Raw genomic sequence first — 22,111 nt, 5'->3', positions numbered from 1 at the left:
CCCTCTCTTTGACTCTCTCTGTCACAAAATAAATAAATAAAGTTAAAATGTTAAAAAAAAAAAAAGACCCTGCAATGGGAAAAATTCTGGGTCCTTGTACTTCATCCAGACACTGGGACCTGAGCATCAGTCCTTCCAACTTACTCCCAAAGGATCTTCCAAACATACACACCCCCACAGTGAGCCTCCTGTTCAGAGCCATCCATGGCTCTCTAATATCTGGTGGATCAAACCCAGGGTCTTTAGTGCTCCCTGCACTGGGTAGCACTTGACCCCCGCGCTCCGCGCTGCTTGCTGTCGGGGACCGTCACTTTAGGACCCGCCCCCAGACGCTCTCCCATTCGCGGCGCCAACCCACTCCGCCTCACTATTGGATAGTTCGGAAAGTGTCGGGCGTTGGTTGGCTGGAGTGACCGTCAATTAAGGCTAAGCAATTGATAACTCAATCTCAAACTTCGAGGGGGCGGGCTCGGGTGCTGGCGAGGCTTGAGCTGCAGCATCAGGTAAATCGCCTGCTTGCGGGACTCCGATGCGGATCTTGGGGAGGTTAGGGGCACCCCGGGAAGGGGCGAAGTGCCTTCAGCCCCTCTTCAGGCCCAGCGTGCTGCGACGGGGTGGGCGCCATGTCCTCTGCCTGGGACCCCTTCCCACACTGAGAGCCGCAAGTGGGCAGCGAGCAGAGTGGGAAGCTCTAGATGCGTGAGATCTCCCTCCTCCCGCCCTTTTAGAGCCAACTGGGGGGCTTGTTTGCTCCCTAGCTCCCCAACCCTCATCCCTCCGGGACAGTTTGGGGACCTGGTCGAGCCCCTCGCGCTGGACCTGGGTGTTTGTGGGGAGGTGATACGGAAACGGTGTTGGGGGAGGAACGGACGGCCACTGGGCCGGCAGACAATGGGCAGCGGATGGAACCGCCTCGCGGAGTTTCCTGTAGGAAACTGCTCCGTCCCTGCGAGGCCGTCCTGGGAGGGGGGGCGGCGGGGACGGTGGGTGCTGACCTGAGTGCTCCCCCACACACCATCATCAGCCTTCACCCCCAACTCAGGGGTGTGAGTTCTGCCCCAAAGTTAGGGGGCGCCACCGTCAAGCCAGGAAGAAGTCCCCTCCTCAGGATTGGGAATCGCACTGCCCAAGGCATCTCACACCCCTCATATTTTGTGATCACAGCTCCCAGTCCCGAATAGTCCCTGGGGCTGGAATGGGGCGTCTAGCGTCGTCTTGACAGCCTCATGAAGGGGCCTCAGGCAGAGGATCCGGATCTAGCTGTGACAACTAGGGCTAGGGAGTGGAGGAGAGAGGAGGGCATCTGCACGGCCCACTCTGGTGAGGCTTCAGCTGTCAGAACCACTGGGGTGTAAACCCACTCTGCCATCAGGGACACACTGGGCGACAGGCATGAGTGCAGGCTGGGAAGGTCGGGGAGTGGACGGCTGTTTCTAGAAGACCATCAAGTGGAGTAGCCAATGCAGAAACAGTGGCAAAGCTGCCCAGGTTCGAATCCTGCCTTTGCTTGTGTGTGACCTTGGGCAGATCGCTTAATCTGTCTGTGTCTGTTTCTCCATCTGTATAATGGAAGAAAGGAGAATGGCAGTAAGGAAACCTACCTCACAGGGTTTAGCTAGGATTTTTAAAAAGTTAATTAATACCCACAGATTGCTTAGAATTGAAGCTGGTCCATAGAAAATTGAAAAAGTGTTGTTTTTTATTATTTACCATTCTTAGAGCATTTACCCATTTCTCAGCCCTACCACTGGGTCTAGCTGCTGCAGCTAGTTTGGGTCTTGGGGATGGTCCACAGCTGTTTTTTGAATTCCCAGCGTCTTGGGTTTGGATGTTACCAGGTCACCGGAGGAGGGGGCTGACCCCAACTGAGTAACACAGTGAGCTGTGTGTGAGATAGGCCTAGAATTCTAATCCCCCACCCAGGCCTGTTCCATGGCTCAGCCACTCTGTGCCAGTTTCCTAAAAACAAGTCCTGAGAGGCACTGGATGTCTTCTGTGATGAGCAGCTGCCCCATTGACCTGCCCCTTGCAGCTGGTGTAAGGGTACAGGAAACAGCTGCTTCAGGACTAGAAGGGCCCCTGCCTGGCCTTGAATGGGTAGAAAAGGTCAAGGACCCAGGCTGGACAGAGGTGGGAAGTGGAAAGGTGGTTAGTTTAGCACAGATGAGCAGTAGGTTAGGGAGAGTACAGATTGGGTCTGGTAGGCAAAGGTCGCCAGAAGACGAGCAGAGCCTAATCTGGGGGTGTTTCCCACAGGCAATTAACCTAATTGCTTTGGGCCTCAGTCTCCTCATCTGGAAAATGTGAATAATATCTGCCTTGAAGGATTGCTTGGGGTTACATTTAATCAAGCAGGGCATATAGTAGGCACTTGATACTTACAGGCAGCTTGTGCTCCCCTAAAGCTTTTTCATGTGAGGGCTTCAAAGCCCCATCTTTCTCTCTTTTTATTTTTATTTATTTTTTAAAATACTTTTAAAAAATTATTTATTATTTTTATTTATTCATTTTAGAGAGGGGAGAGAGACACACACACACAGAGAGAGAGAGAGAGAGAGAGAGAGAAGGAGGGAGGAGCAGGAAGCATCAACTCCCATATGTTCCTTGGCCAGGCAAGCAAGGGGTTTCAAACTGGCGACCTCAGCATTTCAGGTCGACCCTTTATCCATTGTCCCACCACAGGTCAGGCTTGCTCTCTCTCTCTCAAAATGCTTATTTTATTGATTTTAGAGAGAGGAGAGAGAAAGGTGTGTGTGTGGGGAGGGGAGTGGGAAGCATTAACTCATAGTTGCTTCTCATATGTGCCTTGCCCAGGCAAACCCCAGGTTTCGAACCAGCAACCTCAGCATTCCAAGTTGATTCTATAGCCACTGCACCACCATAGGTCAGGCAAACTTCCAATTCTTGCCTTCTCTTTCAGAAGGTTCACATTCTACCCCTTTGACCATTAATTTCTGGTTTTCTTCAGGGAATGGCACCCATCCTCACATCTACCCCCAGCTACTCTTGTTTTCTTGATCACTTTTCTCTCTCTTTTGATGCCCTTTTGCCTCCTCCTGCCCAGCAGGCTGAGGCCTAGCACCTGGCTGGCACCTGGCTGTCCCCACATTTACTCACTTCAAAGTTTCAAGGCCTCTTGAGGGAGGAGGGAAGAAAGAGCGGTGTGTGTGTGTGTGTGTGTGTGTGTGTGTGTGTGTGTGTTGGGGGGGGTTGGAGAGGAGCTCTTGGGTCTGTTTATTCACTCAGAATCAAGGCTGACCCCAGAGGCCTGGCCAGAAGGACAGGGACTAACTCTGGTTTCCCCCCTCTGGAATCCTTTTTCAGGGTGTCTGGTGGCTACCCCAGGAAACATGGCCAAGTTTGCCCTGAATCAGAATCCATCTGGTGAGTGTACAAAATGGGATACGTGTATGTGCACAGATCCACACTTCGTGCTAGTGCGTGGACACAGCCTTGCAATTCCTGCATAGTGGCCAGAGGGCCCTTTCTTTTTTTTTTTTTAAGCATTATTTATTTCTTTATTTACTTTAGAAGAGAGAGAGAGAGAGAGAGAGAAAGGGGGGGGGAGGAGTAGGAAGCATCATCAACTCCCATGTGTGCCTTGACTAGGCAAGCCTAGGGTTTATTGAACCGGCAACCTCAGTGTTCCAGATTGACACTTTATCCACTGTGCCACTTCAGGTCAGGCCAGAGGGCCCTTTCTAACCAACCATTGGATAATGTCTTGGCCTTGCTTTAAAAACCTGTGTTGACTTCTCACGTGTGGAATACAACCCAACTACTCATGATGGCTGGGGAGCCCTCTCTATCTGCACCTCACCTCTCCTACTTCTTTCCCTCCTCTCTTCCATTACTCTACTCTGGACACCCTCACCTTCCAAACCTGTTACAATGACTCACCCTGCTCACTCCAACCCAGAGCCTTTGCATGGACTGTTTTCTTTTTCTTTTCTTTTTTTAATTTATTTTTATTTATTCATTTTAGAGAGGTAAGGGAGAGACAGAGAGAGAGAGAGAGAGAGAGAGAGGAGAGACAGAGAGAGAGAAGGGGGGGGAGGAGCTGGAAGCATCAACTCCCATATGTGCCTTGAGCAGGCTAGCCCAGGGTTTCGAACCGGTGACCTCAGCATTTCCAGGTCGATGCTTTATCCACTGTGCCACCACAGGTCAGGCTTTTTTTTTAAATTTATTTTTATGCATGGGCTGTTTTCTTTCAGAACCTTCTGTCCACAGCTGATTCCTCCTTATCACTCAGGGCTCAACTTATAAAGTCCCCTTAGCTGGAAACCTGACCTGACAACCAAAGTAATGCCTCCTCTACTTATTCTCTACTTCATCTTATTCTTGCTCTAAGTACCATTTGTAATGGCTGTGTTTGTTTCCTACAAGAGAACAGGGATGCTTCTTGTTCGCTGCTGTCCCCAGCGTAGAAAAATGGTTGGCATATATAGTAGGAGCTCAATAAACGCGTCTTTCTTTGCATGACTGTTTGGGTGCAGACAGGCATTTGAGACTCTGGCGTGCAATGGCAGGTGTGCAGAGTTTGGTACACGTGGAGCCCTGCCGGCCTGTCGTGGTGGGGTAGGGGACGCGCTCCGTTTGTCCTGTCCTTCCGGGGACACCCTGGCCTGACACCACTCACACCCCTTCATGCCGGCAGACCTGGACGTACCTTGCCTGTGCCCCAGCCCGATCGCAGGCGCCCGCAGCCCGAGCTCGCCCTACGCAGTGGAGACGCCCTATGGCTTTCACTTGGACCTGGATTTCCTTAAATACGTGGAGGAACTAGAGCAGGGCCCCGTCGCCCGCCGCGTCTCGGGAACCCAGCCAGCACGCCGTTTCCGCGCGCCCCAGGCTGGCCTCGCAGGTGCGCGTAGCCCAGAGGCCTGGACATCTAGCGAGTCCCTGACCAGTGACGACGGGGGAGCGTCCGACGCACTCTCCCCGGGCCCGCCGTCGCGGTTCCCGCTGTCGCCGCGCGCGCCGGTGCGCAACCCGCACGTCGAGGACACGCTCCTGGAAACGAGCCGACGGCTGGAGCTGGCGCAGGCGCAGGAACGTGAACGCAGCTCGCGTGGTTCAGGTCGCAGTAGCCCAGCCCTAGGCTCCACCCCCACTCCCGCCTCGCCAGGCCCAGTGCAACTGCAGCTAGTGCGTGAGCAAATGGCCGCGGCGCTGCGGCGTCTGCGCGAGCTCGAGGACCAGGCACGCGCGCTGCCCGAGCTGCAAGAACAGGTGCACGTGCTGCGCGCAGAGAAGGTAAGGCTGCTGGCTGCGCGCCGGAAGCTGGAACCCGACGTGGAGGCCGAGGCGCTCCCGTACAAGCTTGCACAGCTGCGGCGGCTCACCGAACGCCTGGCTATCTCTGAGCGCGGCCTTCACTCCAGGGCCAGCTCCCGGGTGGATGACCCCGTCGCGGGGGTTGCGAGGCGCAGCGAGGGCGCACTCCAGGCTCCTGATGGGGCTGCGGGGACCCCCGACGGGACGTCCCAGACGCGGGAGCCTGGAATCCAAGCCGTGTTGGGCACCCAAGAGGTGGGAGCCCAGGCAGTGGCAGAGACCCGAGAGGCCAGCGTGGAGGCGGCTCCCAAGACCCTTGAGGCGGACGTGTGGGTGACCGAGGCGCTGCTGGGGCTACCTGCGGCCGCCGAGCGGGAGCTGGAGCTGCTGCGCACCAGCCTGGAGCACCAGTGCGGGGTGAGCGAACTCCTGAGGAGCCGGCTGCGAGAGCTGGAGAAGGCCCGCGAGGCAGAGGAGGAGGAGGCAGCAGCCCGGTCTCACCCACGTGAGGCTGCCACTCAGACCCCTTGGGGTTGTGCTGAGAAGGCCACACAGACAGAGCCTCGTATGGAGGCCCCTTCCCTGACGCAGAAGCCCCCTGGAGTCATAGATGCGGACGGGGCCGTGGCGCCCGCCGGTGAGTCCCGACCCCTCGCGGAGTCCTGGCTTGCTGGGCTTATGACTCGAACTCAGTACCCTTATGTGATCCCTGACAGGCATCCTCAAATCCATTATGAAGAGGAGGGATGGTACACCTGGTGCCCAAACCACTTCTGGACCCAAGAGCCTGCAGTTTGTTGGAGTCCCTAAGGGAGAGTGAGCATTTTCCCCATCCCCATGGCAGCATCTGCGGGAACAGAGTCTGGGGTTTGAATCCAGCTCTACCCCACTCTCGCAGCACGTTCTTGGCAACCCTCAGTTTCCTAATCTGGGAAGTGGGGTCAGTCACTCCTACCTCGCAGAACTCCAAAACGAGCCCAGAGAAGAGTCTCAGCTAACGCCTCTCAACCTGCCCCCAGGTACGAGAGCTCATCCAGTGAGGAAGACAGTGATAGCGAGGATGGTGCTGACGAGCCCTCTAGGAGCAGCTCCTCTGGCTCCGAGGACGACAACGACCAGAGATCCCACTCGGGCACCCCGGGCCCTCCCAGCGGGGGGATCCCCCGGGACCCCGAACCAGAGGCAGAGGTTCAGCCGGGTGCTCAAGAGAGGTGAGCAGCGTCAGAACACTTGAGTGAGGGCAGTTGTTCTTTTTGCAGTTTCCATGCCCCCATCCCCACCACTCCTGAGCCTCTCCCGACCTCTCAGTAGGTGCGAACTGAGCCCGCGATTGAGGGAGGCGTGCGCGGCGCTGAAGCTGCAGCTGAGCCAGCCCCGTGCAGTCGCCCGCGACGGCGTGAGTGCGAGATGGAGTCGTGGGCATGCGAGGGACCTCTGACGTTCTTAGGGAAGTGCCTCCTTTGTCTAGGGTTGGGGGAGGATCCCGAGTTCCGTCTCCCAGCTCCGGGGACCTCCACCAATCCCAGGCTCTTCAAAGGAATCCCCGCCCCACGACAGTGCTGATTCAAAGTCCAGGCCCTCTCCTGAACACCCCAAAGACAAGCGCTCACCGCCTTTCTTCACTCCGTTTTCCCACAGAATCTTCCCCAGAAGGGGAGGATGCCTGTTACTGTGAGCGGGACCCACATTGATGATATTCCCTTCTGGGTCCCCACATCCCTCCTCAATCAATGACCATCCTCCAATGCCTGGACATCAGTCCTGCCATCGCTGATGCATTTCCCTTTCTCGGCAGGGCGCGGCGCGCCTAGTGGCTCTGGAGTGGTTTCGAATATCGAGCCAGCGAGGTTCGCGGGCAGAGCGGGTAGCTGGGATCCTAGGCGCGGTGGCGCGCCTAGGACAGGAGCTGCTGGCGCATGTGGTGAACCTGGCGGATGGCAACGGGAACACAGCCTTGCACTACAGCGTGTCCCATGGGAACCTGTCCATCTCCAGCTTACTGCTGGATACTGGTCAGCATGGAGGACGGGTGGGCAGAGTACCAGGGAATGAGGGGGATGCCACAGAAAGTAGGGCCTGGGCTGGCCCCAGGTGGGAAACACGCAGAGAAGGGCTGACCAGGCAGATGGCACCACCTGCCCTTCATTGGCAGTTTCAGGATCCATCATATATTGACTTTGAGCTCTGCCTTGACTCTTCACTCACTTTCCTGGGGGAGGGAAATCCAGGCTTTTGGATTATGTCGACCTAAATTTAGGGGAATTTAATCTCACAGGCTTTAGCTTCCTCAGCTAACATGTATAGCATCAAACATGCAGTAGATGGTCAGTCAGCGGCCACCACTCCTTTCCTTAAGCCCGCCCATATCCAGCCATCTGCCTCTCCAGTCTTGAGGGAAGGTCCTCACTGGTCAGGGTTGTACCCTCTTGGGCTGGGATTGTCTTCTCCACTAGTTCCATTTCACACATTTTAAAGAAATTCTATTGGATTTTAGAGAAACATCAATTTATTGTTCCACTTTTTTATGCATTTATTGGTTGATTTATATGTGCCCTGACCAGGAATCAAACCTGCAACCTTGGCCTGTCTGGTTTACACTAAGCTATACAGCTAGGGTTCCATTTCACACATTTCTTTTTTTTAGTTTGTTTTTTTTAAGTGAGAGGAGGGGAGGCAGGGAGACAGAGATCCATCCAGCAAGCCCCCTACTAGGGATGCTCTGCCTATCTTGCAACTGAGCTATTTTCAGTGCCTGAGGTGGAGGATCCATGGGGCCATCCTCAGTGCCTGAGGCCAACTCACTGGAACCATTCAAGCCATGGCTGCAGAAGAGGGGAGGGGAAAGGGTGGAGAAGCAGATGGTTGCTTGTGTGCCCTGACTGGGAATCAATCTCAGGACATCCACATGCCAGGCTGACGCTCTACCACTGAGCCAACCGGCCAGGGCCACATTTCACATATTTCTATCACCTGCCCCTTGAGCAGATACATGGCCCCAGGTGTTGCAGAGCCTACATACATGTAATGAGATCCTACTAGGTACAGTGCTGGGGTCAGTCATCTACATACAACTGCTTCCCGCATGGGACTCACAGCAGAGAGGACAATGGACAGTAGACAGACTGGCCACCAAGAGCCCATCCTTCAGGTCCAGTAATCTCTGGGGCCTGCCTCTGGGAGGCCTGTATCACTGCAGGCGAGGGAGAGTCCTTGTCTCCTCCCCCCAAACACAGATCCCACCCATCCCTGCAGGTCCTGCTGACCAGGGAGCAGGGACTTGGAAGGGGAAGATGCATGAATTTGAGTTATTTCCTGAGCATCCCCTGACTTAAAGGGTACTGTGGCTGTGGCAGATGGCAAGACAGGCTTGACAGTCATTCACAAAAGGTCCAAGGCTCCTTGGACCCTTTTACTTCCTCTATTGAATCCCATTCAACCAATTCTTCAGATCTTGCTTTGGGTCTCTTGGTTCTGTTATCACCAATATCCCTTATGCCCAAACCTGCTTGGCATCATATAACCTGGTCCTCCCTCCCCGAGGACCCTGAGCCCTCAATGCACCCGATGTAGGAAAAGTTTCTTCTTTCATCCCTCCAACCTCCTGGCTTCTCAGTTCCTTGACTTGCTCTTTTCCCTTTACCCTGACCTCTATACCAACCTTATACTTGGAAGGTCACCTTAAAACCCTGATGTCATCGATAACCATGCCTCCTCCATAACCTCATTCCCAAGTAGCCCTCTTCTCAACATTTCTCCTCCTTGACATCTCAGCTTGCTGTTTCCCATTCCCCAGCTCCAACAGTTCCCAGTGTTATGGGACCATTATCCATTGCCCCCACCTCATTCCCCTGGACACCAGTCATACAGGATTAGGGACTACCATAATGACTTCATCTTGACTACTTCTGCAAATACCATATTTCCAAATAAGGTCATATTTAAAGTACTAGGGGTTTGGAATTCAACATAATCTTGGGGACATATTCAGTATGTAACACAGGCTTGGGGTGGGGGAAGATTCCAGAGGAACAGAAGTTAACATAGCTGAGCCTCAGAGGCCATGGTGAATCACAGCCTGTATTCCAGGAGCAATGGGGAAGACAGGAAAGTTTTAAATAGATTGGGTCAAATTTCTTTTGATCTGCTTCTGGCTGCTGTATGGAAAGGAGGGTAGTTAGACCAAGGTATACCAGTTGGCACACTTCTCTGGGGGAAACAATGCAGGTGACTTGGTGAGTAGTCGTCATGAAAATCCCTTATTGAGCACCTACTATGTGCCAGGCATTGTTCTAAGGCAGTGGTCAGCAAACTCATTAGTCAATAGAGCCAAATACCAATAGTATGATGATTGAAATTTGAGAGCCAAAAATTTGAAACTATATAGGTAGGTACATTCCTTATTGAGGTAGCACCTGCACGTGGTATTTTGTGTAAGAGCCACGCTCAAGGGGCCAAAGAGCCACATGTGGCTTGCGAGCTGCAGTTTGCTGACCAGGGTTCTAGGGGGACATAGCAGCAAATAAAACCAAGTCCCTAAACCAGTTTGATGTAGGGAGTGGAGAGGGCTTCAGTGAGGCAAGACTTGAGCATAGCACTGAAGGGAGGAGCCACGTGGCTCTTGGTGGACGAGCCCTGTAGGCAAGGGTGACCAGGTTACACAGATGTACCTGACACAGGTCAGGCTAGGGATGTGGGCTCCTCTCAGTTGACTGATTCTCTCCTTTCTCCCAGGGGTCTGCAACGTAGACTGCCAGAATCGAGCAGGCTACTCAGCCCTCATGTTGGCTGCACTCACCTCTGTGGGGCATGAGGACATGGCTGTGGTTCAGAGACTCTTCTGCATGGGCAATGTCAATGCCAAGGCCAGCCAGGTGCGTGATACCTTCCCTGGCTCCAAGCCCAGAGGTCACTTCCACTTCAGGAGCCAATCCTGTCTTCCTCATCCTTCAGACAGGACAGACAGCCCTCATGCTGGCTATCACTCATGGCCAACAAGACATGGTGGCAGCCCTGCTGGCATGTGGGGCAGATGTCAACATTCAAGATGCAGATGGGGCCACAGCCCTGATGTGTGCCAGCGAGTATGGGCGCCTGGAAACTGTTCAGTTGTTGCTAGCCCAGCCTGCCTGTGACCCTGCCCTCCTGGATAATGTGAGCTTCTGTGGGGCTGGTAGGGTACCTATGCATTGGTTATGTTCAGGAACATAACTATTCCCATTATCCTTCAGGAGGGTACCAGTGCCTTGGCCATGGCCCTGGAGGCTGAGCAGGATGAGGTGGCCGCTCTGCTGCATGCTCACCTGAGCTCGGGCCAGCCTGGTCTCCTGGTGAGTACAGCTGCACATCTCTGGAGTCCACCAAGTGTGTGTGCTCTAGAAGGTCTTCCTTCTTGCTCTTCCAGGGAAGTAGTGGAATGGGGAACTGGGGCCTGAAGTTCTCAGGTGGCTGGGACACTCCTCCACTTTACAGGTTATGAGTCTGAGGCTTACAGAGGGAAAATGACCTACGATGTGAACTGTTACTGCTCCCAAGGAGGCTCACAGCCAAGGAATTATGAGTTAGGCCTGGTGGGGGAAGAGGATACAGACCCCTGCTAATAAAGGCTGGAACTGGAAACTGGATGAATTTGCTAACAGCATGCAGGGAGGGCAAACACTCAGTTTGTCTCAGAGAGAGACTTATACTCAAAAGGCAAGTGCCAGGCTGTTCTCATATTTGTATAATTAAACTCAATCAGCCTGCCTATCCTGCACTTTCTTATAGAGATATAGGAAAAGAGACATATAGGTGAAGCACTTTTTCCAGGTCAGATGGGGGCAACAGTGGGATTCAAACCCAGGCAGCCTGGCTCCACTGAAGGGTAGAGTTCTTCCTTAGATGACCACAATGGAGAGGAACAAGACCTCCCCCACTTCTCATCAGTCTTCCTCTGATTCTTCCTTGGGTATGCTGGGTCAAAGCAGCAGCAATGACAATGAAGATGACCCCCAGTGTCAGTGAGTGGCATCACACATTGGACATGGTTGCGGGGAGGTGAAGATATCTTTCCCTTCCCCACCTTAACCTCTGGGGCAAAGCAGGGACCAGGGTCTGCTGTTCAGTTGCCAAACCCTGGTCTATCTTATTCCCTAATAAAATATTGCTAGCTGAACTTGTATCATGTTTTAGGAGCACATACAGACATACATTTCCCATTTCTCAAAAAAACAAAAACAGCCTGACCTGTGGTGGCGCAGTGGATAAAGCGTCAACCTGGAAATGCTGAGGTCACCGGTTCGAAACCCTGGGCTTGCCTGGTCAAGGCACATATGGGAGTTGATGCTTCCAGCTCCTCCCCCCTTCTCTCTCTCTCTGTCTCTCCCTCTCCTCTCTAAAATGAATAAATAATAACAAAACAAAACAAAAACAACAACAAAAAAAAACTTGTTGGGGAAGAACACATCACCCTAGGTCTCCAGAATGCAAAAAAGGGAGTCAGTGACTACCTGCGTACCCCACAGGAAGGTTTTATAGGCCTAGTGACCCCAGACAAGAACCTGAATTTAGCAGGCAGTGGCGCAGTAGATAAGAGCATCAACCTGGGCTGCAGAGAACCCAAGTTCAAAACCCCAAGGTCGCTGGCCTTAAGCCCAAGGACCCTGGCTCAGCTGCACCCCCCTCCCCAATCACGGTACATGAGAAAGCTATCAATTAACTAAAATGCCAAGAAAGAATTGATGCTTCTCATCTCTCTCCATTCCCATCTCTCTCTCTCTCTCTCAAAAACAAACTACCCCCCCGAATTTATATAAACATTTTATTAACAGTTGAACATCATGCCCATAGGCCGAGGGGTTCACCGGCATCCAGGACCCTGTAAACAAACACATGCAAGAGATGATGACAGGTCTCCCAGCAACTAGCAAACTCCCTCCTCCACCTTGCCAATTTCTACACCCCCACCCCCATCCCCTCCACGGTTCCTCGTCCATGGGGTTAGCAAAGCCTCCCTACCACCAACCAAGAGTCTCAAACAGAGGCAGGCAGGCAGGCTCTCAGTTCCCCCACTCCAGCAACGCACTCACCAGACTCAAATTCAGCGCAGCCTCCGAGCCTCTCGCTCTGACTCCAATAGGGTGAGCACGTCGCCCTCGCGCACAGGGCCTTTCACGTTGCGGATGATGGAGCGGCTCGTATCGTCCATGAATTCCACTCGCACCTACGGAGCCCACCAAAAGGGGGGGGGAGAAAAGGAGTGTAGGCCAGGCACAGATAGGCGTCGCTGGTTGACTAGCAAATCTGGATTTAGAGGGCACGAAGGAGCCGGCCCAGGGATACTTAAAAAGGGAACTGAGGCTCGCTAGCAGGTAGAACTGGACAGGGAGAAAAGCCGAAAAGGAGACATGACGAACAAAGCTCTCGAGCGCCAGAAGCAGCCACCACGGGGAAAGACTGCAGCTCTAGGCCCATTAGGGACGGGAGCGTTCTCGACAGGGCGTGGAGCCACAAAGTGATCGTTGGGACCACCCGAACCAAGAAAAAGGGGTTCATCGCAGATCAGACCCGGCTGGTAGGGCTTTGGCAAGGATTCGGAACCTCCGGGAACCCTGGGATAAAAGGGACATTGGTTCTCAGATTCCAAGTGGCACAGTTCAGACGCCGGGGCACCCCCCCAACCCACTCACCTGTGTGCATTGTCCCTGTGAACCAGTCCTGCCAAGCACCTTGGTGACCTGGAGGAAAAAAGCTGGGGTCAGAACTGGCCCGTCCGGTTCTCCCTACCACCTCCTCCCTAATTCCGGCCCTCAAGACTGGGCCCCTTCTCACCCTGGCCAGCTTTATAGGTTGCACACGACTAGTATCCATGATGGCGGTGGCAGCGGGGCGAAAGAAGTCACGTGCTTTGGGGGGAAATTTTTATACGACGTCCTGGCTCCACCCCCCCTTTGCTCTCGCGAGACCATACATGAACTTCCCAGCAGGCCTCGGGGTAGCGACGTTACCGGCGCCCTTCAGCGCTGACGGAAGATGGCGTCCGCTACCCGGTTCATCCAGAAGCTACGGAACTGGGCCTCTGGGGTGCGCGGGGCAGGAGGGGCCGCGCTGGGAGGTGGTGCGAGCTCCTTGGCCCGGGGGCTGCTCCTTCACTCCCTGTTACACTCTGGGTCTGAGGGCCTTAGTGCCGAGATCCCCTTGGGCAAGGACCCCCTCGCTTAGCCGGGATCCCCGACTCTTGATCTTTTCAGTCCCTGCACCCCAGCTTTTGACCGGAGATCTGGCATCAGACATCTCATCTGCCCAGTTCTTGACCTTGTATGCCTTGGATCTGGTTGCCCTGGCCCCCGCCTTTCCTCTTCACACGCCCATATCCCTGTCTCCAACTACCTATCTCTCGTCTTCCCTTCATTTATCTATACCTGCCTCTTCTCTTCTCTCCTGGGTACCCTGCTGGCTGACCTTCCTCTCCTCCTCCCACAGCAAGACTTGCAGGCGAAGCTGCAACTGCGTTACCAGGAGATCGCCAAGCGGTGAGCAGGCCCCACTCGCTGCTCAAACCCTTGTCCTGTTCTGTCCTTCCACCAAATACAAAACTCGTGTTCCTTTAGACCCCTAAAGCCAAAATCCTGCCGCCGGCTTCTTGGCAGGGTGGCAAAGCAAGTTTGCCTTTAATCTGGCTGGACTTCGCGGTAGACTGCTGCTGTTGGTCACAGCCACATAGGGCGTGAATTCTGACCGGGAATCCTCATGTGATTTGCAGTGCTCAGTGTGGACTTGCCAGTTAGTGTTATCATCCCCAAACTCCAAATGAAAAATATTTGAGGCGTGGAGAGACTAAATCATTTGCATAAAGCCACTTGGAAGCTAGAAAGTGACCGCTGGGACTTGAACCCGGAAGTGTCTTGATTCCAAATTCATGTCCAAACATACTTGATATTTACAAACCTTGGCCATGTCTTCAGCCTTGGGGATACCAGTGCAAGTAAGAAAAGGTTCCATTCCTTCATATCCTAAGGAGACAGAAACATAGTATGAAAATAAACATAGCAAGTAAAAATCATTGTTCTGGAATGATCCAAAGACAAAAGAATGAGGAGGCCAGTTACCTCAGATCCTGTGGGCAGGAAAAGTCTTCAGGGATTGACATTAAAAAATTTTTTTCCCATTGATAGAAGGATCAACTCCTTGTTCTACTTAGTTGCATTTAGTTCTGCACTATGATTCCTTCTCTACCTGCCCTGAGCCAGGATGAAACCCCATGACCTTTTTTTTAAATTAAATGAGAGGAAGGGAGGCAGAGACTTACTCCGGCATCTGCCGAGAAAGGATCCACCTGGCCAGCCCACCAGGGGTGATGCTCTGTGAGCAACCAAGCTCTTACTAGCACCTGAGGCAGAGGCCATGGAACCGTACTTAGCACTGGGAACATCTCGCTCTAATCAAGCCATGGCTGCAGTAGGGACAGAGAGAGAGACAGAAATGAGAGGGGGAGGGTTGAAGCAGATGGGCCCTTCTCCTGTGTGCCCTGACCAGAATCAAACCCAGGACATTCACAAGTCTGGCTGGTGCTCTACCACTGAGTAAACCGGCCAGGGCCTGAACCCCTGACGGTGTTGCTCCAGGTGGATGCTTTATCCAATGAGCTACCTGGCTAGGGCTTCAGGAATTGACACCTGATTCACCTGAATTAGAAGCCAAAGGATAATTACTAAAAAAAAACCAAAACATTTTGGGCAGAGTGAACAGTAAGCACCAAAGCTGTGAGGCCTGGCAGAGCCAGAAGTAGGAAGGAGGCCAGTGTGGTTGAAACACAGTAAGGAAGGGGGGATAGCAATATACATGAAGTCAATGGCAGGCAAAGGTAAGGCAGCCTTGGGGGGTTGGCAGGAAAGGAACAAAAATAGCATTAAACTGACCAAATTTATGTGAATGCATACATGGTGTGACTAATTCCTGAATAAAATGTTTTAAATTGCTTTTGCATCCAGGGTTTGGGCCAGTTGACAGTTTTGTAAAATTTTCAGTTTAAGATAATGGTGCTCCCTAGTGATTGTTCTGGACCTTTCTGTTTGGCACTGGTTCTTTATTTTTGTATGTATTTAAAAAAAACAAAACACATATATGTACAATGGCTATCACTTGTTTTAAGAAAAATGTAAATCCTGGCAAAATGATTATCAGACAAAAATTTGTTTAAAAACATGGTTGAATGGAAACCCAATCTTTTAAAGATTTTACTGTCTTTTCTGCCATGTTTTCCAGGGAATCTCCTTGTTTTGAGGTTACGGTTTCCTTTTCAGGCTTCTAGCTTCTTTGTAAATTCAACCCAGAGTTTAACCCAAGCCAGGACAGAGCTCTGTTCATAGCTCCCCTCTAGTTGCAGCCACCTTGAAGTGGTAGGAAATGCAGAATCCTGAGAGGTTTGGGGTACAAGGTGCTCTTTGAATAATAAGCCTTGATCCCAGCAGGGTTCTCCAGGAGTTCCTGAGGTAGCAGGAAACCCAGGACTTCTGTAGTTGGATTTTTGGGGAGGAAGCTGCTCGGAATGAGCTATGTTTAGATCTTTTTGTCCAACTCGTTACTGACTCACTACTGGATAGGGGGTAGGCATAGTCTCACAACCTGGCTTCTTCATTTCCTGAGCATCTGCAAGTGGAAGAGAGGCCAGCTGTTAGGCCCTGGCTCAGTGGGCTGAGAACAGGCCCAGGTGTTGTCTGGGTCTGCCCTTTTTGGGTTTCATAAAAGGTTGTCCATCCATACCCACATTTGGGGCAGGTGAGAGATCTGCAGTGGGGCAAACCCAGGCCTCACCTTTTGGCACTTTCACATCCAAAGCCTGGGCTTCTGCCAGCTTCTAGGCTCTGGACCTTCTTTAGACATGTCCCCTCATGACTGTTCCAAGGGATACCCCTGGCCTGCAACCTGTCCCAATGACTGAGGTGACCAGCCCTCCCCAGCCAGGCACTTAGTAATAGCACTTAAGCCTTTGTTTTAATGTAGATGTCCTTTTTCCTCAGAACTCAGCCTCCTCCCAGGCTTCCTGTGGGCCCCAGCCACAAGCTCTCCAACAATTACTATTGCACTCGTGATGGCCGCCGAGAAGCCACGCCACCCTCAATTGTCATGTCCTCACAGAAGGCGCTGGTATCGGGCAGGCCATCAGAGAGGTGAGGACATTACACACCCTGCCTGCCACCAGCCTTTTCTCTTGCTTCTGCTTTTCAAAGTCAAATTTATTGAGCACCAGCTGTGTTGGGAACTGCTTCCAGGGCTTTTCATCTGCAAACTCATTTCAGTCTCTACCTAGCCCTGTGTAGGGGTTAGGGCTTTAGCCGGGTATGGGTGTCCTATAAATCACATGAAGTTCCAGGGTCCCTTCAAAGGCCCTGGGAGAAACCCAGGCATTGTTTCGTAATTTTCTTGTATTATAGCTTTGTATTCTTTTTTTAAAAAAATTGAGGTCTGCCTGACCAGGCGGTGGCGCAGTGGATAGAGCATTGGACTGTGATGTGGAAGACCCAGGTTTGAGACCCTGAGGTCACCAATTGAGCGTGGGCTCATCTGGTTTGGGCAAGGCTCACCAGCTTGAGCCCAAGCTCGCTGGCTGGAGCAAGGGTCACTCAGTCTGCTGTAGCCCCCCTGTCAAGGCTCATATGAGAAATCAATCAATGAACAACTAAGGAACTGCAATGAAGAATTGATTTTTCTCATCTCTCTCCCTTCCTGTCTGTCCCTATCTGTCCCTCTCTCTGACTCTCTCTGTCTCTGCCACAAAAAAAAATAATTGAGGTCTATTTGACATAAAATTTTATATTAGTTTCAGGTATGCAACATGATGATTTGATGTCTGTATAACGAAATGATCACAATAAGTGTATAGATGTTCATCACATAGTTAAATATTTTTTTATAATGGGAACTTTTGACATCTACTTTGTTAGCAACTTTCAGCTACGCAATACAGTATTTCTTTTAACCCTTTGAGTAATGATTTTTTTTCATGCTTTCTGACCCCAGGGAGTGAGTTTTTTTTTCCAAAAAATGAAATTAGGCCCTGGCAGGTTGGCTCAGTGGTAGAGCATCGGCACAGCGTTCGGAGGCCCCAGGTTTGCTTCCTGGTCAGCACACACAGGAGAAGCACCCATCTGCTTCTCTACCCTTCCCCTCTCCTTCCTCTCTGTCTCTCTCTTCCCCTCCTGCAGCCAAATCTCCATTGGAGCAAAGTTGGCCCGGGAGCTGAGGACAACTCTGTGGCCTCTACCTCAGGTGCTAGAATGGCTCCGGCTGCAATGGAGCAACACCTCAGATGGGCAGAGTGGGCATGCCGGGTGGATCCCAGTTGGGCGCATGTGGGAGTCTGTGTGACTGCTTCCCCACTTCTAACTTCGGAAAAAATACAAAAAAAAAAGAAAAAAGAAAAAGAAATTAGTTCCAGTTTTACTAACTTAAAATCATGTTTGTTTGATAACCAATTTATGGAAACAAGAAGAACATACATTTACCTTTTTTTAATGTTGCCTTACACATTTTTAAAATAAATCAATCATACTCTGGATGATCAGGAGGCATGAGGACATACATGAATGTTTGTACTACTCAAAGGTGAGAGGTGGGGAGATAGTGAGACAGACTCCTGCATCTGCTCCAACTGGGATCCACCTGGCAACCCCGTTTGGGACCAATGCTTGAGTACTGAGCTATTTTTAGCACCAAGGCTGATGCGCCGGGACAGACTAAGCCATCCTCAGCACCTGGAGCTCAAATCAATTGAGCCACTGGCTACAGGAGAGGGAGAGGGAGAGAAGCAAATGGTTGCTTCTGTGTGTCCTGACTAGGAATTGAACACAGGACATCCATACACCAGGGCTGACGCTCTAGCCACTGAGCCAAAGAGCAGAGCCATGATACAGTATTATTAACTATAGTTACCATGCTGTACATCAGGGGTCCCCAAACTACGGCCCACGGGCCACCTGGGGCCCTCTGAGGCCATTTATCCGGTCCCCACCGCACTTCTCAAAGGGGCACTTCTTTCATTGGTGGTCAGTGAGAGAAGCATAGTTCCCGTCGAAATACTGGTCAGTTTGTTGATTTAAATTTACTTGTTCTTTATTTAAATATTGTATTTGTTCCCATTTTGTTTTTTTACTTTAAAATAAGATATGTGCAGTGTGCGTAGGGATTTATTCATAGTTTTTTTTATATAGTCTGGCCCTCCAACGGTCTGAGGGACAGTGAACTGGCCCTCTGTGTAAAAAGTTTGGGGACCCCTGCTGTACATTATATCCCCAGGACTTACTTATTTGATATATAGAGGTTTGTACCTTTTAATCCCCTTTGCCCACCCACCACACTCCATCCACTCCTGGCAACCACTAATTTGTTCTCTGTATCTGTGAGCTTGTTTTTTTTTAAGATTCCACATATAATTGAGATTATATGGTACTTGTCTTTCTCTGACTTGTTTCACTGAGCATAATACCTCTAGAGCCATCCATGTTGTTGCAAATGGTAAGATTTCATTCCTTTTCCAGCTCGGCTGTGGCGGCCACTGAGAAGAAGGCGGTGACACCAGCTCTTCCCATACAGAGGTGGGAGCTGTCCCAGGACCAGCCTTACCTGTGACACTGTTTTGGGCCACCTGGCTGTGTGCCCTCAGGTCTACACGAGTGCTCCCCTTCTTGGATTCGCACCTGGGAGAATGTGACCTAACTTATTACAAATAGATTATGCTCTCCAATATCACTTCCATTTTTAATTTTAAAGCAACAGTGGGTTTACTTGGACTTTGGGATGAAGTTGGTGTTAAATCTTTTAACTCTATCAGCACTCCAGGAATGGAGAAGGATAGTGGTTCTTGGGCTCCAGAGTGACATGTGTCACAGAGATGTATGACATGGTGCAGGAGGCCCAGAGATGTCCCTGTCCCTTCCCCAATGCTCTAGCTCTATTCCTGAGAGTGGTGGGCTTGGTCCCAGGACTGCTGGGGGTTTGGGAGGCTCAGACTGTGAAAGACAACAGGGCTGAACACACACTGCTCACTTAACTCTCAGGAGCTTCTCCAGCCATTGCTCATGTGGACATTGGCCAGTGCCCTCCCACTGTGGGTCCTGGCTGACTGACCACCCTGCAGTTCAGCAGGGCAAGCAGAGGACAGCGAGGTGGCTCCCAGGGAAGGTTCATCTGTGGCAGATGAAAGGCCTCCTTGAGCCCGAAACCTTTCTGCTTGGGGCCTGGGGGATGGATGTGGTGAGGCAGAGTCAGCCAAGGAGAGGAGAGGGGCTGGTGCCTGTGAGAAGGAATGAGTAGGAGAGGGAAAGCCAAAAAGAAGTGACCCCATTCTGGATGCAGGAGCAATGGGGAGCCACACAGTCACCTCAAGTGGTGCAGTGTCATGGCTGCTCCATGTAAGAACTGCATAGCCCCTCAGGAGGTTAAGATAAGCTGTGTGCCAGGAGAGTGGAAGTGGAGAGCAAGGCAGGAAAGGCTCATAATCCCAGGCAGGAGCTATAAGTGTCTCAGAGTGGGCATCTCAAATGCACAAAGCTCATCAGAGGGAGGGAGCCCCACATGCTGAAGTCTCTGGGAAGACTTCCTGGAAGAGGTGGGGTTCTGGTTGGGGCAAATGATGAATCAGATTCAGGAAGATTAGGAAGGAGGGAAAGGCTGAGCAGGGTGTGTGGAAGCCACAAGGAGGCCAACCCTGGAGGGCTTCGGAAGACCCATGGTAAGATGTGCCACTGAATGTTTCAGAATAGTTTTATGTCCCAAACTTGAAATTTGCTAAGGGAGTAGAATAGGAAAGAGGTCTGATACCTGATCTGTGCGCCAGGTACTGTTCTGAATGTTTCCTTTACATGATCTCAGCTCCTTCAATCCTGGAGCTGTTGTCAAGCCTCCTTAACAGAAGAACTGAAGTGTGGAGAGTTGAAGAATGGCTTTAGCCTGACCAGGCCGTGGTGTAGTAAATAGAGCATCAGACTGGGATGTGGAGGACCCAGGTTTGAGACCCTGAGGTCGCCAGCTTGAGCACAGGCTCACCAGCTTGAGCCCAAGGTCGCTGGCTCAAACAAGGGGTCACTTGGTCTGCTGTACCCCAGTCCAAAAGCAATCTGAACAACTAAGGTGCCGCAACAAAGAATTGATGCTTCTCATCTCCCTTTCTATCTGTCCCTCTCTCTGATTCTCTGTCTCTGTCAAAAAAAAAAAAAAAAAAAAAATGGCTTCAGCTTTTCTCCCTGGACCCCAGCTGTCTCTGTGAGCAAGATGCTGAACCACTGAGGCTGGGCTCTCCACCCCTACCCCACAGTTCTGTATGCCACTCTTTCCACCTGCCTCTGTACCCTTGCACCTTTGCTTCTTACCTCATTTCCACTGGGAATAGATTATTATCAGAAAATATAACTACTCCAGCCTGACCAGGCGGTGGTGCAGTGGATAGAGCGTCGGACTGGGATGCGGAGGACCCAGGTTCAAGACCCCGAGGTCACCAGCTTGAGCATGGGCTCATCTGGTTGGAGCAAAGTTCACCAGCTTGGATCCAAGGTCACTGGCTCAAGCAAGGGGTCACTCGGTCTGCTGTATGTAGCCCCCTAGTCAAGGCACATATCAGAAAGCAATCAGTGAAAAACTAAGGTGTCGCAACAAAAAACTAATGATTGATGCTTCTCATCTCTCAGTTTCTGTCTGTCTGTCCCTACCTATCCCTCTCTCTGACTCGCTGTCTCTGGGAAAAAAAAAAAAAAAAAAAAATATATATATATATATATATATATATATATATATATATATATATATATATAACTACTCCAAAAGAAGCTATAACGTCCAATATTTTAAATAGTGAAGTGTACCATCAACTTGTAAATAGAGTCCCTTCTGTGAAAATCTGTTTTAGTGTGACCTCACAGGAAACTTGGGGGGTGATATATACTAGTATGCCTCTCTTAACGCTGAGGAACAGTGACTTGTCTGGGTGGAGTCTTGCTGGCTATAGGATGTGCTGCTTCTGAAGGCAGAGCTGTAGATAATATTTTTAAAAAGTAAATGCAAAAAAAAAAAAAAGCGCAAATGCATTAGATTGGCTAGGAAACCTACAGAAACTATTTTCTATGCTTCTTGGGTGAGTGTGAGAGGTGAAAACCCAAGGGTTAACCTTGGCATATCTTGTTTCCAAAGAGAAGAATAACACTTCTCTGTTAGGTGCATGACTAAATGAGTCAGCATGGGGGAGCATATCCAGGTGCCAGGCGTAGGACCTAGGATGGAAGGCAAGAACTGGACGTTTATGTTTAAGAGCCTTCTAGGTAGGAAGCAGTGTCCTAGGCACTGGGGACACAAAAACATTTCTGATCTCCTAGGCCTATCATTTCAGTGGGGAATCAGACATTAGGCCAAAATAAATAAAAGTATATAATACACTGAGCTCTGGCCAGATAGCTAGGTTGGTTAGAGCATTGTACCTAAACACAGGTTGCTGGTTGGATCTCCGGTCAGGGCACATACAGAAGCAGCTCGATGTTCCTGTCCCTCTCCATCTCGCTAAAATGAATAAATAAAAAAATTAAAATATATAATACCTTGGATGCAAGAATGAAGTAGTTGGAAGGCGGGTATGGGGCATTCCTGAGGGGAGTGAGTGCCATATTAAATAAGATAATTAGGCAGTACATTTGCTGCAGGACATGTAGAGAATGCTAAGTACTGTAAGTAGACACCGACAGGTTCATTTACAACCCTACCCCTTACCTTTTGCTATTGGGAAAAGTGAGGAAGCGCTTCAAATCGAGAGTCACCTCATATTCGGACTTATACGGTAGGCAAGGACCCCACCGTCTGCCTTGGGCCCCGCCCA

At 51.1% G+C, this 22,111-nt stretch overlaps 3 protein-coding genes across 6 annotated transcripts; 2 read left to right on the top strand and 1 right to left on the bottom strand.

The window, feature by feature from the left end:
• Positions 1–462: 462 nt before the first annotated feature.
• Positions 463–11,932, top strand: KANK3 (KN motif and ankyrin repeat domains 3). 4 transcript variants are annotated; one of them, XM_066266691.1, is made up of 11 exons: positions 463–503; positions 3,325–3,384; positions 4,661–5,917; positions 5,997–6,096; positions 6,300–6,491; positions 6,589–6,676; positions 7,076–7,292; positions 10,012–10,151; positions 10,231–10,431; positions 10,509–10,607; positions 11,158–11,932. In XM_066266691.1, exons 2-11 carry the CDS (start codon positions 3,351–3,353, stop codon positions 11,278–11,280), a joined length of 2,451 nt encoding a protein of 816 aa, XP_066122788.1. In that variant the 5' UTR covers positions 463–503; positions 3,325–3,350; the 3' UTR covers positions 11,281–11,932. The 4 variants fall into 4 exon arrangements, with proteins under 4 accessions (XP_066122788.1, XP_066122793.1, XP_066122775.1 ...); XM_066266696.1 differs by lacking the exons at positions 463–503; positions 11,158–11,932 and adding exons at positions 1,421–1,488; positions 10,750–11,146; XM_066266678.1 differs by lacking the exon at positions 463–503 and adding an exon at positions 1,422–1,488.
• A 130-nt stretch (positions 11,933–12,062) lies between these two features.
• Positions 12,063–13,172, bottom strand: RPS28 (ribosomal protein S28). Its single transcript, XM_066266706.1, has 4 exons — positions 13,087–13,172; positions 12,945–12,992; positions 12,345–12,478; positions 12,063–12,133 (listed from the first exon to the last, which is right to left on the bottom strand). Exons 1-3 carry the CDS (start codon positions 13,123–13,125, stop codon positions 12,356–12,358), a joined length of 210 nt encoding a protein of 69 aa, XP_066122803.1. The 5' UTR covers positions 13,126–13,172; the 3' UTR covers positions 12,063–12,133; positions 12,345–12,355.
• Positions 13,173–13,227: 55 nt separating this feature from the next.
• Positions 13,228–19,002, top strand: NDUFA7 (NADH:ubiquinone oxidoreductase subunit A7). Its single transcript, XM_066266669.1, has 4 exons — positions 13,228–13,338; positions 13,738–13,787; positions 16,275–16,424; positions 18,792–19,002. Exons 1-4 carry the CDS (start codon positions 13,288–13,290, stop codon positions 18,880–18,882), a joined length of 342 nt encoding a protein of 113 aa, XP_066122766.1. The 5' UTR covers positions 13,228–13,287; the 3' UTR covers positions 18,883–19,002.
• Positions 19,003–22,111: the final 3,109 nt, after the last annotated feature.

Source organism: Saccopteryx bilineata, chromosome 1 (assembly GCF_036850765.1).
Source record: "Saccopteryx bilineata isolate mSacBil1 chromosome 1, mSacBil1_pri_phased_curated, whole genome shotgun sequence".
Taxonomy (NCBI): Eukaryota; Metazoa; Chordata; class Mammalia; order Chiroptera; family Emballonuridae; genus Saccopteryx; species Saccopteryx bilineata.
Note: the sequence above shows the minus strand (reverse complement) of the source record. Positions and strands in the feature narration are given on the sequence as shown.